This window comes from Citrus sinensis, chromosome 9 (assembly GCF_022201045.2).
Source record: "Citrus sinensis cultivar Valencia sweet orange chromosome 9, DVS_A1.0, whole genome shotgun sequence".
In the NCBI taxonomy this organism is placed as follows: domain Eukaryota; kingdom Viridiplantae; phylum Streptophyta; class Magnoliopsida; order Sapindales; family Rutaceae; genus Citrus; species Citrus sinensis.
The window spans coordinates 4,386,796-4,408,179 of record NC_068564.1 but is presented as its reverse complement, the minus strand read 5'-3'; the positions used below and the strand labels follow the sequence as shown (position 1 = coordinate 4,408,179).

At 35.3% G+C, this 21,384-nt stretch overlaps 1 protein-coding gene across 1 annotated transcript; it reads right to left on the bottom strand.

Moving 5' to 3' along the window:
- Nucleotides 1–199: 199 nt before the first annotated feature.
- Nucleotides 200–2,874, bottom strand: LOC102612019 (non-functional NADPH-dependent codeinone reductase 2). Its single transcript, XM_006490074.3, has 5 exons — nucleotides 2,693–2,874; nucleotides 2,299–2,474; nucleotides 1,742–1,988; nucleotides 730–909; nucleotides 200–599 (listed from the first exon to the last, which is right to left on the bottom strand). The coding sequence occupies exons 1-5, from the start codon at nucleotides 2,810–2,812 to the stop codon at nucleotides 372–374; spliced, it is 951 nt and encodes a 316-aa protein (XP_006490137.2). The 5' UTR covers nucleotides 2,813–2,874; the 3' UTR covers nucleotides 200–371.
- Nucleotides 2,875–21,384: the final 18,510 nt, after the last annotated feature.

Below are 21,384 nucleotides of genomic sequence, written 5' to 3'. Positions count from 1 at the left end.
ATCCATTATTATTCTGGTACAACGGTTGCGTTGAATTCTCTTCTTACTAAGAACGATAAGTGGTTATTGTCAAGGAAAATTTGAGCAAAAGGGAGTTTTTCAGAAATGGGGTATTAATAGGCAATATGTATGTGGGGACAAATATCTTAACTCTAGTGCAAATTTGTGAATGAAAACAAAAGCAAATTACTTAACATAACACATCAATTTACACATTTATATTCAAGTAATTCATGCCATGCTAGGCTCCAAGGCTAGCTATTTTCAACATGCTTACATGCTAAAACAAAAGGAAGAGCTAAAAGGGTACAAAGTAGAGCTAATTTTTATCTTTTTCTGCAAGTACATGGGCCTTTTCTTAGGTCTATTAATTAGATTTCATTGTCCCATAGATCTCCAAGTGTCCTGTATGGGCTTGTTGTTTCATTAACCAGATACTCTCCTCTCATAATCTTCCTCTCTTCCAAGTTGTCAATTTGAAGCAAATCCTCATCATCAAGTTTTATATTGAAGGATGCCATGTTCTCCCTCATCCTTTCTTCATTGAAGCTCTTCACAATCACACTTGCTCCCTTTGTTAATCCCCATTTTAGAGCAACCTTCACAAGATACAATTATAATGTTTTAATTAGACTACGTTATTAATTACTCACAAACAATATGAGGAAAAAACAATTAATTATTAAAGAATAATGTGACGTGGATCACTGATATTAATTAGTGATTTACCTGAGCTGGAGTTGCCTTGTGCTTGAGAGCAATGGATTTGATGACTGGGCTCTCAACCACTGCCGTTGATCCCCATGAATTTCCGGGCCCACCAAGCGGTGAATAAGCGCTGACGTGGATTTTGTTATCGGCACATATCTCCCGAAGCTTGCTTTGCCTCCACATCGGATGCATTTCCACCTGTTTTTAATTCATATTCATGATTTAATTATAAAAAAAAAAAAAGGCAATCCCAACATAAGCCATTGACATTTTACAATCCGAGAAAAATTAAGAATTAATTATTCATAGAATATACTTTTGATCTTCATAAAAAAAGTTTTCGTTTCGTCGCTGAATTAGACTTCATTGTTGTACAACAGAAACCAATTTTGGATAAATTCAAAGAATGATAATATAGAAATGGTGGTGATATATTATTTTATTGTACTATAAAAATCAATCAAGAGGACTTTCAAATTTCAATGTATATGTTACACATTTCAGTTGACATTTTAATTATATAATATTATATTTCTAACGACAACATTATTATTATTATTATATATATAGATATAGAGTATAGAGTCAACTATTTTGACTTTAAAAATTATTAAACATGAGGCACAGGTAAGGGTTAGATCAACTGATGTGCAATTGTTTAATTTCCTTGCGCATGCACGAATATGACTTCTTGATCAAACAATTTGTTATTCTTTCTTTAAATTTAAATTATTCTGTGATATTATTATTTGTTTTATAATTATAATTGGGATACAAATATGACATAGAGCTATGAACCTACATTGCGTATTTGACAGACAAACATTTTTCAGATTTCAATGTCTTCACGTACATTAATTGCAAACCTTTTGATCCTGGTATACGTGAAGAAATAAATTTTCTTCATCGATTTTTGCCCCCCTTTTTTTTAATTTTCTTTTCTTCATTTCCCAATTCAACACTGTGTCCACATTATCTTACGCACGTGGTGGCCACAAACTGCAAATGAATGCACATATTGTTACCATACCTGATTGGTGGCTGGAGGCACAGATGCGAAATCCAACAGCCGTTGGATCTTCGTGCTTGAGAAGTTGCTCACACCAATGCCTCTGCACAAGCCCATATCTAGGCATTTCTCCATGCCTGCCCACGTGGCCTCAAACTCAAGCTGCTGCTCAAAATCTTCTTCTTTTGGCACAGGATAACACGTCCATGGCTTCAGTCTCACTGGCCAATGCACCAAGTACATGTCCACATATTCCATGCCCAAATTCCTGCAACACGACATTGATTCCATTAAAAAATGTATAAATAATAAGAAACAAACGCACGCAACCAAAAAATCTTTATCCATGCATGCTTCTTTTGTCATTTCCAAAACATTATTAGCATGGTTTTCAAGGCATTTTAAATTTGTTTTCATCAGGTTTTTGTTTCTTAAAAGGTACTGATTGCAGAAAAAGGCTAAACCCGCATGCAGATTTGTCCTTGAAAGTAACGATTTGAGACATTAAAGAAGCTTTGAGCTTATCTTCATTAGGAGAAAAGAACAGAACTATGATAATTTATTTTGATATTGCTTACTTTAGGGTTTGGTTGAGGGCTGAAATAGGATCATCATGATCGCTTCCCCAGAGTTTAGACGTGACAAAAACATTCTCTCTCTTCACAGTTCCTTCGAGTATTGATTCTGTTAACGCATTCCCCAGAGCTGGCTCCGAACCATATATTTTTGCAGTGTCAAAATGCCTATAACCCATCTGCATTGAAAAAAAAAAATCAACACTTACATCAAAATCTAGTTTTGACTTGTGAATGCACTGCTTCCATGGTTCAGAAAGGTAAAATAAAACACCCCCAAGAAAGAAACCAAACACAAATGAAGTATCTGTAAAAGGGTGTTGCATGAATTGGATTGAATATCAAGAGGAAGAAGGAGAAACGACAATAATTAAGGAGTTTACAGAAATTAATCTACCTTGAGAGCCTTATGAACTGCAAGTTGAGTTGTTTCCCTGTGATTATCGAAAGAGTAAGTGCCCAGTCCAAGAACTGGTATGGTGATGCCACAATTTAAACGAACTTGATCACTCCTCATTTCTGCTGATGATTAAATTTTCTCTCTTTATTAGCTTCTCTATGAGTGTGTTTGATGTTTCTGCTAGCTCTAGTGCTATACAAATTAATTTTGGCTCTCTAGACCCACGTATTTATAGGCTTAAGAAACACTAAAGTCAACATTATTTTAATTATTTTGTTGGGACACATCATCGCCAGCGACATTAATATATGTTAAACTGTAGAATAAAGCAGTACTGTTGTGAGTTGAATGAGGGTGATGTGGGGATGTTAAATTATTGAGGTATATACATGTACATATCAAAGCAATGGGATCTTCCATGTCTCTTGGGATTTCATGAGATGGCCCAATCCATCCTCCAAAGGCAGTATCTTATTATATCATAATCATCATCATCATTCTTAGAAAAACAAAAGGGGTTTTATCATCTGAATCATTCTTGTTTTATAGAAAAAATCAAAGACCAAAGCTTTAAAAATGAATCACTTGCGTCTTCCTTAATACAAGGATTGAAGTGATAAAAATCCAAAAAAAAAAATATATATCAGATAATAATTTCTTTTTTATAGACTAAAATTTTAGATAACTGATTTTAGATTTTAATTTAAATTAAAAATTCTTTAAAAGTTTGAAATTCATATATAAACTTCCTTATCAAAAATTTTATAGGGGGGTTGTTAAAAATGTTGTTAATTCGTCAATTTTTTTTTTTTTTTGGGTATTAGACATTCCTTCCATCTCATCACATCCATTCACGAATGTAAATTTAATTTATTTTTTCATCAAGTTTAGTTTACACAGATAAGGAAGATTGATATCTAAACCCATTTACCAAAATATATAGATTTACTAATCAATATTTATTAATCTGTAAACACTTTAGGATGTAATGAAAACAAAAAAAAAATAAAAGAGATTAAACCTTTAAATTGCATAGAAACCAAATTTCTAGAAGTTTATTGCATCAAAAGTCAAACCAGTTGGTGCCGTTTCAAAGTAATTATTTCTTACAAAGACTCAAGAGTCGCCAAATCCCTTCCCTCATGCAAAGGCCGGTTGAAGGATAGTATTTTTTAATGCATATAAAAATAACAAAATAAGGGGTATTTTGACATGCAATTGCTTTCAATGATTTTTTTAATTCTCTTCAACGTAAATTTTAAATACAAGTCCTATGTTGACCTATTTAGCAGCAATTTTATTTGTCTCTCCTCGCCGCCTATTGGTTGACTTTCTTTTTGGTCTTAAATCTTGAAATGGGGAAATAGGAACCTGTCTGGTTGCACCTGATAACTTTTTTTTTTTTAATTCAGTGCTGATGTTAATCTTGACATTTGGCAATGTTGTGAAAATTTTAATATACTCGCAAGCGTACGAATCTAAAAATAGAGTAGTGGTAACGAGGTCGATCCCACATGCATTGTTATAAATTGAAAAGTTTAATTTAAATATAAAATTAATATTAATTATAACCTAGTTGACCAAATTAAGTTTCTAAGAAAATTAAACCAATTAAACTAAGGAAGCAATTAAAATAAAGGAGAATTCAATCAGATAAAAATTACCAAGGTTTCATAATCTACTACTATTCAACTAGTAATTATCTAATTATTAATTAATCTCTAATTTTAGAGTGACAACTCGAAATCAATTTATGTCATCTCATGGATATAACAATTAAGCCCAAGTAATTAAATCTAATGTATGTTATTTTTCTACTTAATAGTATGACATCTAAGCATCCCATGTAAACATATTGAATAACAAAGAGTCAAAGTTTTCCTAAACACTCTATGTAAACAATTTAACGAAGGATATAGAATCAAAGATGATCATGTATAAACTTTATAGATCCAAATATAGATTTAATTGAATATTAATCTTAACAATTAATAATGCATGACAGAATTGATAAAAAGATTTTAATAATATCCAATTAATCATGTGAAATAAAAAAATCATAATCATTAAAGTACATATGTAGGGAATTAATTAAATACAAAGATAATTATTTCATTGAATAGAATTTCATCCTTAACTTCAATATAAGAAAATTAGCTAGACATATTTGAATTGGGAATAACCAAATAAATAAATTCAGCCATGAGAAACCGAACTACTGCTGCTATTTTTTTCCTCTGCCCGAATTGCGTCTGCACTGTTCTCCTTCCTCTGGCGGCTTCCCTCCTGCCTTTATATAATATTACTGACTTGCTTTGTCCTTATTGGATTCTAATTGCATTAATCCTTCACAACTTATAAGTCAAAGCCATCCACCGACTTATAAAGCCCACTCACCAAGCTCTTTTTAAATTATTTCAGTATTAAACTTTGAAGGCTAGCCACACGTTTGACCACAAAAGCAAAAGGCCAATTAATGATTTCTTCTTTTAACGCCCACCACATGTATTCCAAATTGCCTAATCTTTGCTTTCCAAATGCATGCCCACCGTTCATCCTTTGAAGGGATTGACTTCCAATTTTTTAAAAGGATCCCCAAAGTAGAGGGATGGTACACAGGTAGTTATACGGAAAAATGGAAAAATCCTGCATACAAATAAAGGAAGTGGATATGGGTAAAGATTATAGGAACATGCAAAATCCGAATTTCACGTGACTGGATTGTGGCGGTGCCCTAATTTAGAAGACATGCTTTCTGGCAATTTGTTTCCCAAAATCTGTGTTCTATAATCACAAGTGATTTCATTGGAGGCTACCAGGAAGCTCTTTGTTTCCTAGGGGCTAAGCATTGGGAATGTGTATATTCTGTGCTTTATTGGATTCAGTTCAAAAGATTTTGCGTGATCTTTCGCATCCACGTATATCTAAGGGCTGAGATTGTCTCTTTCCTTTTTGATCATTTGTACTAGTTCATAAATTGAAGGGTTTTTGGAGAAAAGAAAATTCCAAAATGTTAGCATAAATGTTGGAGTTCTCGAAATTCGTTTTCGGTTCAAATCCATTTACAAAATTGTGTAATAATCATTTTTTTAAATATTACAAATGCATAAGAGAAGATTCAAACCTTTGACTTCAACGATGAATCGAGTTCTCAAGGATGTAACTACAGTAAGCAAACCTAATGCATTCGCGCTAAATTAATAATTTTTTTTTGAAACTATTATGATCACAGTTATGTTACAATATGATATTTATTAAGATATTAGATAAATATATTTACAGTACAACCCAAATGTCTATCGAACACAAATTCAGAAATGTGAGTTCTACCATCGGCTACAAGGTCCGATATTTCTTTAATTTCTTGCTAACTATGAGTTGTCTAATGAGCATAATTTATATACATATTTTATCCTTAATTATTTAATTGCTAGTTATTTTTATTTATTATTTTTAATTAATTAAATTATTTTGTTGAATAGAAAATTAATTGAAGATTAAGGATAAAAAGGGCATGAGGAAGTTCAAATTGAGAAAGAATAAAGATTAAATTGAAAAATAGAAATGCAGCCGGGAATTAATGAAAGTCAAGAAGATCAAAGTCAACTTGGTTTCTTCATTTTTTTTAAAGAAATTTTGGCTTTGTTTAATAGATTCTTAGGGCGAAAATGGGAGCATCCGAGCATTGTTCTTTGTGCAAACAACTCATGCTTATTGTGTAATATGGTGTTTGTTATTGACTAAATATTAAGCATTGAATATTTGAATCTTGATTTTGGCGGTTGCATTGTTGGAAATTTACGTGGTCCCTTGGTGGTCCAAATCCAAACGCATCCCCTGCAATATGTGTTGAGTACTAAACTAAACTAGACGGAATCTGACAGCGCCTGGAAGTTTTAGATTTTAGAGGTCGGTGAGATCAGAATAGATCTTTGTATTTTTAAGTTGCAAGACAAAATCACCGCCAATTTGCCTTATTAATTTGATTTTATTTGTAGAACTGGAGAATAAGTGAGCTGGGGACACACAGAGAGTCGAAGGGAAAAAGCAACTTCCCATTTCTGAGATTTGTTTGATACGGAATCTCACTTGAGAAAGTACAGATAATAATGCCACACGCATGGGCATGGCTAATGCTTTGATATAAATTGGTTTTCAAAGAATCCGACAGCTTATGTAGATCAAGATTCAGAATACAATCAAGATATATTATAAGGATCAGATTTCTCTCCTGATCTTAATTTTTATCTAAATAAATATATTTATGTGATTGACAGTTAATAAATAAGGATATAGTAATTAAATAAATCTCGATCATATTTAAATAAAAATATATATGTGTTAAAAGATATTTCAAAGTTCACATATGATCAAATCTCTTGTAATTAATACTTGTATATTGTTTTTATTTTTTATTTTTTAATGTTAAATTCTTCCTCATGAAAATAAGCAAAATTCCAACCTCAAACCTCTTATAATTAACCAGCACCTTCTTATTATTTGCAATATAATCATATTGTAAGATACTTCATATACATTTCTTTTTGTAATTATTTCATGCTTATTTCTAGAAGGCAAATAGTCCGCTCCTAGTAGAGATGAAGATTCAATTATAACCTACATTAGGTAATATCTCTTAATCTTTATTCAAATTATAAGGATGCTAAAGAGCAACTCTCTGTAAGCCTATAGAAAGCTCTGTGACTGTTCATGATCGCACTACAAGAAAAAGGGGATTTGGCGGGCAAAAAAATTCCCTGCAAATAAACTAAATTTGTTTTTGCGGCCAAAACTTGAGCATTCACGACTGAAAAAATGTTAGCTGCCATAAATTACACACAAAAAGTTGTTTGTATAACCATCTTACACCCCTGCAAAAAGAATTTTCAGGGAACTTGCGACCATCAAAATTTTTTCCCGTAAATAATTTTAAATTTTTCTACCATTTTTTATTGCCAAATATTCTCTAAAAAAAATTAGTTTCAATTTTTTTCATTATTATATAAATATATAATTCTTACTTGAATCAATTTTATCTTAATATGAAATTATATAAAATAACGAAGCCATTAAGCAAATCATCAAAGATATTAATCTGATCACATCGTCAAAATTGTCAAATCATAAATGGTAAAAGAAAAAAAAATCATCAATCTAACATCTTAAATTTGAATCGTTCAAAATTTATCTTACAAAATCAAAATGTTTATCTAACATTCTTGAAATATATCAAAATCAACCTCACAACAAATTGTTTCCAAAATCTTCAAATGAGCAGTTTCCTGCAAAATACCGAAAAAGATTGTCATTCAGTTCTAGTCGAACATAAACACACAGAATACAATATTGACTCAATAATTATCAGATGGACTAGAAAAATCATAAGTAAAATTTAGCTTGTAAAGTAAAACTTTTGTCAAACTCTAGAACAAATTCGTCTACCACTCTCATGGATTGTTGATTAATACCTCTTGAAGAAGTGAAATTTGCTTCCTCTAGAGGTGATTTTTGAAGACAGTAGCATCAGCTCTGTTGCCTAAACCTATGGCTTCCAAGAACACCCTGTTTTCAACTGATTTTGGGGGTAAGAAAAACCAAACCAATCTAGAACAATAAATTTGTTATTTTGAGGGGAGATGGGGTACCTCACTAGTTTATTATGTGTAGTGCGATGTATCTGAAATTCGGGGGAGGTGAGAAGGAGGGAGAGAGTGGTAACAATGGTGGAAGGTCAGAAACAAGAGAGGTGTCCTTCTAAAATGAGCTTCACGCCTGCAAAACAGTGAAATGGAGGTTAGAGGTGAAGCCGGGGTACCCCGGCGTTCACACTCCGACGCTCAAGTTAGCAAACTCAAGCTTTTATGGCAAATAGAGCTGACTAGCCCTCTGTAAATTAGGGTTTAAGGTTGAAGAAAACCTTTTTTTTGGAGTGTGAGTGTTTTTAGGTGAATGAGAGCATGATAGAGAATGAAACCTAGGCACTTTTATATATGGAGTACTTCAGCTGCCACGTGGCGTACCCTTTTTGGTTAACGTCCTTTTACCTTTTTATGATTTTTGGGCCGTTATGTGCATGTTCGCGGCGTATCTCATCCTTTGAAAACGTGGCGCGCGCTGGAGAGTGGTCCAGGGTACCTCTGAAGTAACTGTCGGGTAGGCGGCTGAGAACCACTGTCCTTGGGACAATGTCCTTCACTTTTGGCAGAGGTAACAGGCGGCTATCCCCCCATTTTGGTACGACGTTCTTGATTCCTAATTCTGACAAAATCGAATAATATCTTTTAAGAGGTGGAAACATTTCTCATGGCGGATATTTTCAGAGAATTCTCTTGCACATGATCTGCCGTGTACCTCGAGTTACGTGGGATACCTCAATTTATGTGGGGTACCCCTAATTGTGCGGGGTACCCCTAATTGTGCGGGGTACCCCTAATTGTGCGGGGTACCCCTAATTCTGCGGGGTACCTCTAATTAAGCAGGGTACTTCTAATTACGCCGGGTACTTCTAATTGCGCGGGGTACCTCTAATAAAGCCGGATACCTCTAATTACGCCGGGTACCTCTAATCATGTGGGGTACCTCTAATCATGTCGGGTACCTCTAATCATGCGGGGTACCTCTAATCAGGCCAAGTACCTCTAATCACGCAGGGTACCTCTAATCATGCGGGGTATCTCTAATTACGCCGAGTACCTCTAATCATGCGGGGTACCTCTAATCAAGTCGGGTACTTCTAATCATGCCGGGTACCTCTAATTATGTGGGGTACCTCTAATCAGGCCGGTTACCTTGAATTATGCTGGAGTTATTCCGGGTACCTCGAATTATACGTGATACCCCAGTTTATGCGAGGTACCTCGAGTTACTCTAGAGTTATGCGGGGTACCTCTGATCGTGCCGGGTACCTCAAATCATGGCAGGTACCTCTAATCATGCGGGATACCTCTAATCATGTCGGGTACCTAGGATTGCACTGAAGTTATTCCATTCGTCGACACGTGGCGTTCTACTATCTTTCTTATTTTTTCCCCAAACAACATCCCCCTAGTTTTTTTTGGCGAGAAGTATTGGAGGCAAAAGAAACTTACATAAAAAGTATGAGCGACACGTGGCGATATGAAGTTTAGCTCGATGGGCAGCTGAATAGAGGACGCCTCTAGGGGCACCCTCATGAAGGGAAGATCTCTGGAGTGAACAAGACTTTGAGGGGACACTTTGATAAAGTTTCAGAGGAGAAGGCCCATAAGGTGGAAGACCCTGAGGAGCTTTAAGTTAAGCTTGAGGACTTGGTACCTCGACAGAAGAACATAGTTGACAATGCTTTTGAGCGCATCTTGACCGAGAAATGGAGTGCTGATATGGGGTTGGTGGTGCCAAGAGTAAAAAATTAGGTAGATAAGCCGGCTATCTTGAAGGCAATTGAGAATAGTAGGGCTCCCCACACATCTTGGTTTGAAAGCCCATGGAGATCAACTGGGGTACCTCAGATGAAGTCGCCATAAGGTACCCTTGATACCGACGCTTGTGTTTCTGCTATTTTTAGCACTTTTGTTGATCCCCTTATCCTAAATGATGAAGGTAAAGATAACCATCTTAATATGTAACCTTGTTCGGCATTACCGACAAGGCGTATGAGGTACTTCGGGTACCCTTAAGCTTGGATATCCCCAGAGCTATCTGTTACTTCATGGCGGGATAACCCAATTTTATCAAACATATGGCGATTCCTTCAAATATGCTTGCTGCTTATCTCAGGCTTTCTTAGAGTTCCTCTTGGTGTACACGAGGAATGGTTTTCTGTCATAGGGTACCCTGAGTACTATGGGTACCCTTAATCTTATCTCATCAGTGTATGACGGTTTACTTAGACATGCTTGTTGCGGTTAATTCATGGCGGAACAACCCAATTTCATCAAACATATGGTGATTCCTTCGGATATGCTTGTTGCTTATCTCAAGCTTTCTTAGGGTTCCTCTTGGTGTATTTGAGGAGTGACTTTCTGGCGTGGGATACCTCGGAGGTACCCTTAATTAGTGTATGGCAATTTTCATAGAAATGCTTGCCGTAAATCTTTACAAAACTTGTGGCGATTCCTTTTGAGAGATGATGGAAAACCTCATGATCCACCATTCACTCTACATCAAATATACAAGATAAATAGTAATAAAGGTGGGCTGCTCGCCTACCCTTATGCAAGATAGTAGAAAATCTCATGATCCGCCATTCGCGTGGAATCAAATAGACAACATAGATTGAGATAAAGGTGGCTGCTCGCCTACCCTTATGCGATATCGTCGAAAACCTCATGATCCACCATTCGCTAGAATCAAATAGACAATATATATTGAGATAAAGGTAGCTGCTCGCATACCCTTATGTGATATGGTCGAAAACCTCATGATCCACCATTCGCTAGAATCAAATAGACAACATAGATTGAGATAAAGGTAGCTGCTCGTCTACCCTTATACGAGATGGTCAAAACCTCATGATCCACCATTCGCATGGAATCAAATAGACAATATAGATTGAGATAAAGGTGGCTGCTCGCCTACCCTTATGCGAGATGGTCGAAACCTCATGATCCACCATTTGCATAGAATAAAATAGACAACATAAATAAAGATGAAGGTGGTTACTTGCCTACCCTTATGCGAGATGATTGAAACCTCATGATCGACCATTCGCTCAGAATCAAATATAGCGAACAAATAATGATAAAGGCGACTCTGATGTTAAGTAAATTATCATGATTGGAGATAAGTCAGGTACTTCGGGTACCCTGGAGTAAGGTGATCTCTGGATACCCTCTTGCATCATAATAAACAATATTTTTACTAGTAGTATGACTTTTCTTTGTTGGATTGGTGGCCCAAATCGAGACTGAAACCGAGTCTTCAATCGGGGTACCCTGTTTTTCATCTTTGGGTATTCGAGGATCCAAAGGTGACTCCAATTCACATTTGGGCTTAATCTGGTCCCCGTGGGGTATCCCCGCATAACTCTAGAGTAACTAGTTATGGGATACCCCACCACCGAGGCCTCGGTGGTGGCTCTTGCTACTCTGGTGGTGGCGATCTTGGAGGTTGGGGTACCTGTGAGATACCGTGAGAGTTAAACGCTCGTCCCCGCGAGGCAACCCGTGGAGGGCTCCGCATTCGGGGTACCCTTGGTATTGGGGCTTCTGTCCTCTTCGGCTTCTCCTTATTCTTTGTGACCTCGACCTTATCTTTTTGGCGCTTTAAATGACATTTCTCATCCATCTCCACTTGCTGCAACACCCGGAAACAAGCTTCCCCATATGAAAGTGGACATTTCTTTTGAAAAGACCGCCATAACTTGCCCAACCGTAAATTTTTCTCAAAATGGGTCAATGTGTATTGGTTTCCAAATGCTCTGGTTCGTAACACCTCTTGGTGGAAACGACTCACATACTCCGCCAAAGGCTCAGTTTCCCCTTACTTAATAAAGGCAAGTTTGGAGGCTACCTTATCTTGGGTGGAGGCGTAGGAAAACTCGTTAGTAAATTCGGATAGCAATTGGTGTAGGGAAGATATGCTACCCGCTTTCAAAGAGCGAAACCATGACTTCGCAGGGCCCGTGAGTGTGTGTGTAAACATCCTACACATGGCACTCTCATCTACACCCTTGATAAGTATTTGGTCGCAGTATAGCTCAGCATGCTCCGAGGGATCAGTGGTACCCGAGTATTGGGGTATTTGAGGCATGGCAAACGCCTCGGGGAGAGCTGCCGTCCTAATCTCCATAGTGAATGGCGATTGGTAGGTCATTAGCGTTGGAACGGCTGTGATGTTTTGCTTCTCTGAGAGGAGCTTCACTTGGGCTTCCAAGTCCTCTATCTTTTCTACAAGTTCGAGGGGTACCCTAGGTGTACCCGATGATGTCGCCTCCATTTGAGAAGTCCTTTTGGCGTTTAACTTCTCACGGAGATCCTCGTGGGTACGCTTTGCATGCCTCGTACCCTGGCTGCTGCGGGAATTAAAAGAGGCGGTGGAACGCTCGTCGCGGGAGCCCACGGTTTGAAACTTAGAACGAGTACCCGATGGCCTATGCTTTGGCTTGTTGGTCTCGGGTACCCCTCTTCTGACCATAACTTGGTCGTCCGTTTGAGGTAGTGGAGCTTCTAGCGTCACTGATGGAAGTGAACTTTTGGGTGCCCAAGATTCGACCGCCCTAAGTATTGCGTGGGCAAGATCTTCAAAACGCTTGTGCGAAATAGGTTCTTCTTTTTGGCGAACACCCGTCGATTGCTTGATATCCTTGCCCTTGTTGATGTGGGCTACCTTTCTTGTGGTATCACTACCTTCACTGTTGCTGTCATCTCTCATCCTTGTAGGATTCGCCATTAAACCTTTGGGAGGTACGTCGGGTGCCATGTATTGGAGTACACACAACAACTAGTTTGGTAACCGCGGTGAAGGCTTTTTGTGCGACTCCCCACAGACGGCGCCAATTATTTTCAACTGATTTTGGGGGTAAGAAAAATCAAACCAATCTAGAACAATAAATTTGTTATTTTGAGGGGAGATGGGGTACCTCACTAGTTTATTGTGTGTGGTGCGATGTATCTGAAATTCGGGGGAGGTGAGAAGGAGGGAGAGAGTGGTAACAATGGTGGAAGGTCATAAACAAGAGAGGTGTCCTTCCAAAATGAGCTTCACGCCTGCAAAACGGTGAAATAGAGGTTAGAGGTGAAGCCGGGGTACCCCGGCGTTCACACTCCGACGCTCAAGTTAGCAAACTCAAGCTTTTATGGCAAAGAGAGCTGGCTAGCCCTCTGTAAATTAGGGTTTAAGGTTGAAGAAAACCTCTTTTTTGGAGTGTGAGTGTTTTTAGGTGAATGAGAGCATGATAGAGAATGAAACCTAGGCACTTTTATATATGGAGTACTTCAGCTGCCACGTGGCGTACCCTTTTTGGTTAACGTCCTTTTACCTTTTTATGATTTTTGGGCCGTTATGTGCATGTTCGCGGCGTATCTCATCCTTTGAAAACGTGGCGCGCGCTGGAGAGTGGTCCAGGGTACCTCTGAAGTAACTGTCGGGTAGGCGGCTGAGAACCACTGTCCTTGGGACAATGTCCTTCACTTTTGGCAGAGGTAACAGGCGGCTGTCCCCCCATTTTGGTACGACGTTCTTGATTCCTAATTCTGACAAAATCGAATAATATCTTTTAAGAGGTGGAAACATTTCTCATGGCGGATATTTTCAGAGAATTCTCTTGCAAATGATCTGCCGCGTACCTCGAGTTACGTGGGATACCTCAATTTATGTGGGGTACCCCTAATTGTGCGAGGTACCCCTAATTGTGCGGGGTACCCCTAATTGTGCGGGGTACCCCTAATTCTGCGGGGTACCTCTAATTAAGCAGGGTACTTCTAATTACGCCGGGTACTTCTAATTGCGCGGGGTACCTCTAATAAAGCCGGATACCTCTAATTACGCCGGGTACCTCTAATCATGTGGGGTACCTCTAATCATGTCGGGTACCTCTAATCATGCAGGGTACCTCTAATCAGTCCAAGTACCTCTAATCACGCAGGGTACCTGTAATCATGCGGGGTACCTCTAATCAAGCCGGGTGTCTCTAATCACGCCGGGTACCTCTAATTATGCGGGGTATCTCTAATCAGGCCGGGTACCTTGAATTATGCTGGAGTTATTCCGGGTACCTCGAATTATACGGGGTACCCCAGTTTATGCGGGGTACCTCGAGTTACTCTAGAGTTATGCGGGATACCTCTGACCGTGCCGGGTACCTCAAATCATGGCAGGTACCTCTAATCATGCGGGGTACATCTAATCATGTCGGGTACCTCGGATTGCGCTGAAGTTATTCCATTCGTCGACACGTGGCGTTCTTCTAGCTTTCTTATTTTCCCCCAAACACACCCATATATAGAATTTTCTTTTTCCAATTTTGGGGTCTCATACCAAGAGAAATCAAAATCAGTACTCCAATCATCAAAATCAAATTGCTATAGAGATTTCTTAAGTTAATTAGTGCACAAAATGCATCTGCTTTCATAAAATTCATATTATTTTGAAGAAATGAAGTAAGAAATGACAGATAAAACACAAATGGAATAGCCTACCTTTTAGTGATGAACTACTGTTCTCATATGCTAACTTTGAAGCAATGATACAAAGGTCCATGAGAATTCTGTTCCCAAATTCAACTTCTATGATTCCTTGCCCAACTTCAGAATCACATATTTGTTCCATTAGGTAAAAATTATGCTTTCTTGAAAGGAGATAAAAAGCACAAGATTTAATCAATGAGAACAAAGCTTGTGCCCATGCCCTTGTTGAAGTAAAATTATACAAGAGCAAAAATCTGAAAAATTAACGAGAAAGCACAAGTGTTAGATTTGCACCTTCGAAAAATCTGGGCAGGCCCACTGTGGGATTAGGCTAGACTTGAGTTTTTAGTTATTTTTTCAATGTTTTTTTTTAAATTGTTATAAACTTGAAATGAGTTAAAAATAATCAAGTTATTATAATAAAAAATGCATTAAAGAAAATAAATATTTCAAAATAAAATAAATAAAGTAAATAAAAATTTAAAGATTTAATTTTTTAGCACTGTATTCTTTAATTCAAGTACTCTCTAAAAAAGAGTTTAGTATTATAATTTCAAGTTTTTTGATTCATTATTGATATATAAATTAGGAATTCAAGCTTACTTTTTTTTTTAATCTTTCCGTTATTTTTCAAATTTCAATTATTATTCTTATTTATAATTTTTTTTTTTAAATAGAGGGCTTAGACCTTTGCCGAGCTTTTTTTTCTAAATCCTTTTCTACGCCCTCATGTGTGAAGTCCGAGTCAAAGTCCATGGTAATAGACCGGACCAACCTGAGCTTTTTTGCCATCCCTATTTGTTATAAATCTAAAACAAAGCGAAGTACCAAATTAAAAGCAGTAACAATACTTAATACTCACAAGTTGTGTGATGGCTTGTAGCTCCCAACATACTTCTTGATGACAATGCTGAGGAGGCTAGGAGAAGCACAGCGACAAAGATCACCTGACGAACAAATAAGCACATCTTAAAAGCCATTATTTTATTTTGTAATACAGTTAAATAATGCAAGTCCTTGCAGAGACATTGCCTAGATATAGTCTCTAAACGTTGCCCATTGAGGTTGAAACTTTCTTACGTTCATAAAGTCTAAAGCTTGATTAATTCCCACAAGGTGAGAAGTCATACTTTTGTTTTAAGATGGTGTGATCTTTGGTAATTAAAACGTGTGATTCAAGCATTTTGAATGTAGCATTAAACATTCAAGCGATGATATCAATCTGAATCACCAACATAAAATCATCACGTCATCATCATTTGGTATTTAGCCTTTTGAAAAATTAGAGCTCAAAATCCACTAGCGTTCATTTGAATGCAGAAGCAAGCATGGAAACCAAAAAGTCTTAAACAAAATATATAATATAGTAGAATTTTAACGAACTCGATGGCTAGTTGAATGATCAAATATATCTTCAAAACGCATATATCCGCAGCTATGTTTAATTAATTTTCTTTTGTTTTCAGTTCCAAATCCACTACTAAAAGTTGCGCCAACTAGCCCCTAAAGAGGCATTTGATTCAACGATTAAAAGCTCAGCAATAAACTTCTTGTTACGGTCATTTTGTATCATTAATTTCAATATGTTTGCAGTCACTCTTTTATAATTAATTACCTATTATTTGTTAATTTTATCCCACATACTACGAATTGGATGACAGCAGTGATAAAGTTAAGAATTCGATACAGAAGGAGCTAAGGTCTACAACACCATAATTCTACAAATTTTTTTAAAAAAATTTATATCAAAATCTAAGTTTCATCCAAATCTTTCATTCAAAATACGGTATTGCTTAAATTGAGGGATCTGAAACACGGTGATGAATGCTTTAACTAATGACAGAGAGATAATTAAAGAGAACAAAATTATCACTAATTTTAGTAATCTGTACATGCTTGGCGTCTTCCTGTTAAGCTTTGCAAGGCTTCTATTTATTGAGGGGGCACCATTCGATGTCACCTTGGATCAAGATTAATACAGATGGGATTTTTCCGGGTGTTAGTGATATTCCTTAAAGGCCAATCAGTGGCTTACTTTTTAGGAAATTATTGTGTTTGATTAGCATTTTGATATTTATAAAATGATAAAGTTATCAATATTCATAAATTATATTAATTAATATAGCACAAGAAGTAAAATAGTTAAGGAATACTTTCTCGAGTTTGTCGAGAATATGAAACATGTATCCTTTATACTATAGTTCTAAAATAGTTCCTAGTGGTGTATTCATGATTATACGTCAAAAAGTTCCTATGAGCACTAGTATGTGTTATGACTTCTTTATGGTATGCGATACTAAAATGCATAGTGAGTTTCATATCATTGATATGAGATGCTAAGTCAAACACATAGGTACTTGTTGCAAGAACAAGTTTACTGAACTTGACCAAATAATAATATGCCATATGGTCTTGAGTGTTAATGGCTTAATATACATTGTAATAAACACTATGTTTATTAATGGTCTTTAGACCTGAGGCATCACAGATGTCTTATGCATAGACATCTATGTTTCGTGAAAGTATAAGGATTGATTCCTAATCAAGTAAGAAACCCAGAAGTAGCTGTCATGGTTGGCTGTGTATGAAGATAAGCGTATGACCAATATGGAACTCACTTTGTAATAAACAAAAAAGATGCCCCCGGTAAGTTAATATGGATCGGCATGAGAAATCCTTAGCCATGGTGAAATATATTCGAAGGAGTTCAAATTATATTTTTTTATGCCAAGTTCATCTAGATTTATTTAGAAATAAAACATAGTTGATTAACACAGTAAACCATAAGCCATGCTTTTCTCTGGATATGGATGGTGAATCGACCAGGACATAGAGAAACAATGGAATAAGTTCTATAGATCTAACAATTCTTATTATTTGAATAGTTATAAAATACTGCTAGAGCTTCCACTATTCATTTCAATTTTACTGCACAAAAGTTGCGTTTTCTAGAACTTCATGGATAAATTTTGTCCTCACCGGGTCCTACGGCCTCTGCTGATCTTCATTGGAAAATTTTATTGGGGGTTTTGTGATGCCATTAGGAATTCTAGTCGGCCATTTTTCTGAGTTACTTGCTGAGATGATTGCTATTAAAGAAGCTCATATACGTGGCTGGTTCCATATTTGGATTGAAAGTGATTTTATACTCACAATTTTTCATTTGAAGAGTAATACTCTTCAACCTCCATGGTCTGTCCTTCATAGTCGGCATAATTAATTGTGTTGAGCTTACGTCTTCCATGTAAGTTTGTTTGTCTTATGTAGTCAAAGAAGGAAATAAGGAGAGACAACTTTGAACTTAAGAGGGGCTTTTAAGACAATTCAAATGATAAAAGTGCTATTTAGACGAATACAATTTCTTTTTAAACCAAGAAGGATACAACTAGGAATGACAACTGGATCGCTCCATAATGAATATCCACAATATCCATCCAATTGAATCGGATAATATCCATCCAAAATTTTTTGGATCTTGAAATAGATATTTTAAAATTATATCCATATGAATATAGATAATTATTTTTTTCCAATGGATATCCGTTTAACCCAACACAAGTTTAAAAAGTTTTAATTTTATAAAATAAAAAATAAAAAATATAATAAACAAACAATTGTAAAAATATTATATTAACTAGTGAAAAATTTAAATTCCTCTTATATTAAAAACTAAAGTTTTCAAAATTACCCTTTAATCTTTTAACTTATTTAATACTATTAATAATTATTATTTTATTTTATTAATTTAATATTATAAATGGACCTCCACCGGAAAGTCGCCGGACCACCGTCGGACATCGCCGGACCTCACCGGAATACCGTCAACTTCGCCGGAAAGTCGCCGGACCTCCGCCGGAAAGTTGATATTGGAATTTTAACTATTTTATATTATTATTTTTATATAATAAAAATAAAATATCCATGGATATCCATGGATATTCATAGTTATATGGATCAAATCCATATCCATGTCCAATATTAAATATTGGATATGGATATGGATATATCCATTATGGATAATTATGGATTTGTGTTTGGATGGATATTATCCATCCATAATTGGATATTTGCCATCCCTAGATACAATAAATTCCTAGGCCTCAAGTTTGGTTGACAGAAAGATAGCGTAATGAGATATGCAAAATTTAGTGTTAACAACCTTACCTGACAATGAATATTGGGTTAAATATTAAAAAATTGGATAATATTAATTTTTGGATTAATTTTTTAACAGAAATTAGATCAACTTGACTGTAATATTTAGTACTAATTAAATTGATACATGGTGTGCTAGTAGGTTTTCAAAGATTGTTAGGTCTCTGGCCACGTTATTGTGGAGAGGATTCTGATTTTCATTTATGTAATATAAAAAAAAAAAATTTTTGATATTTTTTCTTTCTTTTCTCGGAGAATATATACAAAATTTAACTCAACTTTTATTCTAAAAATACAAACACAATTATATATACAAAATGTAAACATGGACATCGCAACAGCATATTGGAACACTCTACGGTAGAACACTAATGATGATTGTACGATCATAAAGATAAATATTAAATCTGTATTTACTATTAGGATATGATGATTATCTTTAGCCATTAGTACTTCATGGTTGACCAACTCCATCACAATTACTGTCATACATATATTATTGATAACATGATTTTACAAAAATTAATATTTTTTATTATGTTCATCACATATTAATATAATTTTAATAATAATAAATTATTATGTCAACCTATAATTCTATTTGACTAATCCCATAGTCCCCAAGAATAAGCAATCTAAACATGCGGTTGGTGATGATACTGTTTTGCCATTTTTTTTCAAATTTTAGTGAAGGAATTTAGATAAGGTGATTTTATCCAAAAAAAGAAAGGAAAGAAAAAATACCAAATAATAAAATTATCTTTAAACCTTCTAACACTAATTTGAAAGTGCCATAAAAAAAAATGTCTCTTTTATTTAGAGTAAATTTTGGATTAACCCTTTATATATTACTATTTTTAAATTACCTCCCTTACTTTTGAAAACCTTAAATTATCCCATTTTTATTCAAAACATAACAGAAAAATAGAGGTGAGTTGAATTCTTTTTTATTCTTAACCAAAAGAAAAAATGAAAGATAAATTGAGGTTTTTTTAAAAAAAAATTAAAGATATTGAATACGTGGTCTAAAATTTAGTATTTTAATCTGTGGACATGCCTTTTCCATTGAATACTTTTCGATGTAAACATGGACATCGTAACAGCTAGCTAGCACAAACAAACATCAATAATTCAAGATATTGATGGCTTATCTTGAAAAAAGAATAAATATGTATATAGGTTCGGCTATATTGGAACACTTAGAACACTAATGATGATTGTACGATCATAGAGATAAATATTAAATCTGCATTTACTATTAGGATATGATGATTATCCTTAGCCATTAGTACTTCATGGTTGACCAACTCCATCACAATCACTGTCATATATATATATTATTGATAACATGATTTTACAAAAATTAATATTTTTTATTATGTTAATCACATATTAATATAATTTCAATAATAAAAAATTATTATGTCAACCTATAATCCTATTTGACTAATCACATATCCTCAAGAATAAGCAATCTTAAGCCACTTTAACTCCCCAAAATTAGGATAGGGTATAATTTGTTTTAAATAGTCCAATCTGATAAGAATCAAATAATATTGATGGAAATAAAACAATCAATCAAATGATTGATTATTGCCATCTTAATTATTGATTAAAAAGGATTTTTTGGTCAATTTTATTCCTAAATTATGTTAATTGTATCAAATACTTGTATAAATTCAGCCTTTGTGCTCTTGAATGAATAAGAGTGAAATTTATCTTTTCGCTATAATTCCAAAAATTTTTAATAGGATTAGAGCATGTTTGAGAGTTCTCAAATTCATGGGTTTAAGCTTAGTCATCATGTCAATAATGGATTTACGTAGTATGGTGGTCTAAGTGAGAGTAATGTGAGTTCCTTTTCAATTGATTTTCAGTTTCTTCACTTGGGAAAAAGAAAAAAGAAAAAAAAAGGTTGTTCGGCCGCACCATTAATAACCACTTCCATCATCACAAAGGAAATAATGTCAAAAGAAAGAGGGAATGAAAGAGAATCCTCAAAATTGATATTTTTCTTGACAAGATCAAAGGAATGGTTTTGTAAATAACGGAACTCTATGACAATTGACAAGATCAAAGGAATGAATTTAAAATCTTTGAGTGAAGATTTCTTTCAAAACGATCAAAGGAACGGCTTTCATATTAAAATATTTCCTTAATTAAAGGGTTTTACTTATGTTTTGCGTAGTCTTAAAAAAAAAGTGTACATCAAAATAATTGGAAGATTTCTTCGACAAAAAGGAATGCTTTTTAATAAGTTACACCACATTTGGATGAGTTTGTAAATAAGAATTAACGATATTACAATTTTAAGTGCTTCAGCCTGAATATTAAAGGTTAAGAGTTGAGATAAGACTTAAGAAATCAGGGTCCATTACATTCTTAGGCAAGGTTAGGGCCTTACTAAAAACTTTAACCCAATCCTTGACC